The 1,825-nt window shown below is 52.9% G+C and overlaps 1 protein-coding gene across 1 annotated transcript in view; it reads left to right on the top strand.

Annotated features, from left to right (window-relative positions):
• Positions 1 to 24: 24 nt before the first annotated feature.
• The window catches only part of T265_13739 (hypothetical protein), a gene marked incomplete at both ends in the record, with an annotated part of 106,726 nt that continues 104,925 nt past the window's right edge, over positions 25 to 1,825 (top strand). Inside the window, 3 exons of the mRNA XM_009170273.1 lie at positions 25 to 356; positions 1,114 to 1,383; positions 1,411 to 1,582. Of these exons, the coding sequence (XP_009168537.1) occupies positions 27 to 356; positions 1,114 to 1,383; positions 1,411 to 1,582 (772 nt within the window). The remainder of the gene's footprint in view (positions 357 to 1,113; positions 1,384 to 1,410; positions 1,583 to 1,825) is intronic.

Below are 1,825 nucleotides of genomic sequence, written 5' to 3' on the forward strand. Positions count from 1 at the left end.
GCATTGATGTGTGCTGTGTCTCAGAAACGGGACTTCAAGATGCAAGCACAGTGATTGAGTTAACCGCCCCGTCAGTCTCCACTCGCTTCCGTCTGCGCAAATCTGGTGATCCAGAGGCTGCTGCGGTGGGATGTGCAGGGGTTGGCAATGTGCTCAGTCACCGGGCGGAAGCATCCCTACTCGACTGGATGCCTGTTGAGAGTCGCCTCTGTGCGGTTCATCTGGCAACGTCTGTGAAGGAGTCTCACAAGCGGCAAGTTGATAGAGGTCTATTTATGGTGTTTGCCTACGCCCCAACTAACAGTAGATCCGACGCCGTCAAAGAGGCTTTTCGACGCCCTGAATGCCCTGCTGCGGTGAGATAAAAGCTCAGATATTGTGGTAGTTGCCGGAGATATAAATGCGGAAGTGGGCAGGCTTAGTGCATCTGAGACTCAATTGGGAGGTCAACATGGACTGGACTCGGTACGTACGGAGAGTGGGGAAGGATTGCCCCATCTGTGTGCTGATCACAGGCTGTTTTTATGCAGTACGAACTTCCGAAATAGCCGATACCGACTGACCAATTAGTGTCCTCCAGCGGCAGGCCAGCCATTAGCTCAAATCGCCCACATTTCCGTCAGTTACCAATGGCGCGGAATAATTACTGACTGCCGGTCGATTTGAGAGACCTCTGTGGACTCTGACCAGGCGCCCGTCCAAAGTCGGTTCTCCCTTTTTTTCATGGCCGCGTCAGGTGCGGACAAATCGCTTGGCAACTGGAAGACTGGAAGATCCGGATGTCAGACGAACTTACAAGCATCATGATAATGTTTATTCCAAACTTGTGGGTGGCATGTCGTCTGGCAGTCTAGAGTCTCTTCCAAACGCTCCACCATCGGATGTGGACTCATACTGGGACGAGATTGCCCTCTCTTTCGGCAGTGCCAGGGGTTTTGCCTGTGGCGCGACCCAACCAGGCGCACCCAAGCACTGGATATCAGACTGAACGGTAGCTATACCTGAACCCGAAGAAATATTCCGGCTAGTCCCGAACATATCTCGGTGCGAAGAGTTACCAGACGTCAAGTGTAAGTGAGCTTCCGATCCGGCCGTGAAGTATGGTGGACACAGAAAGTCAAAGAAATGGAAGAGGCCCAGAAAGCAGGTAATGCCCGAAGATTATTCCAGTTGATCCTTGCGACCGGTCCCCAGAAGCCATCTGTGAATGAAACTATCATGCATCGAAATGGAACGACCATCTCTAATAAGGAAGAACGCCTCGACCCGTGGGCTGAATACTTCAAACAGCAACCATCTAGGCCGCCGGCCGTCACTCGTCTAGAGCCCACAGGTGAAGTAGAACGCTGGACGGTGAACGTGGAACCACCTACGGCCTCGGAGGTTTACGACTGCATATAATCTTTCAAGTGCCACCGATCTCCTAGCCCGGATGACCTCCCACCTGCACTGTTCAAAGACGGGGGTGAAGTCCTCAGTCAGCGCCTGTCCGACTTGTTTGCTTGCATTTGGGAAAAGGAGTCTGTCCCAGACAACTGGGGAGAATCGGTGATAGTGCCCATTTTCAAAAAAGGGGCGCGTAGTGAGTGTGCTAACCGCAGGGAGATCAGCTTGACCCCGGTTGTAACGAGACTGTTGGCGTCAATTGTGCTTCGACGCCTTACGGTGGCCCGTGAGATGCTGACCCGAGAGCAGCAAGCGGGATTCCGGCCTGGTAGGGGTTGTGTTGACCAAATCTTCACACTGCGTCAGGTGCTAGAACAACGCCATACGTATAAACGACCCACAATTCTAGTATTCCTGGATTTCCGAGGCGCATTCGACT

Source organism: Opisthorchis viverrini (assembly GCF_000715545.1).
Source record: "Opisthorchis viverrini unplaced genomic scaffold opera_v5_99, whole genome shotgun sequence".
NCBI lineage: Eukaryota > Metazoa > Platyhelminthes > Trematoda > Opisthorchiida > Opisthorchiidae > Opisthorchis > Opisthorchis viverrini.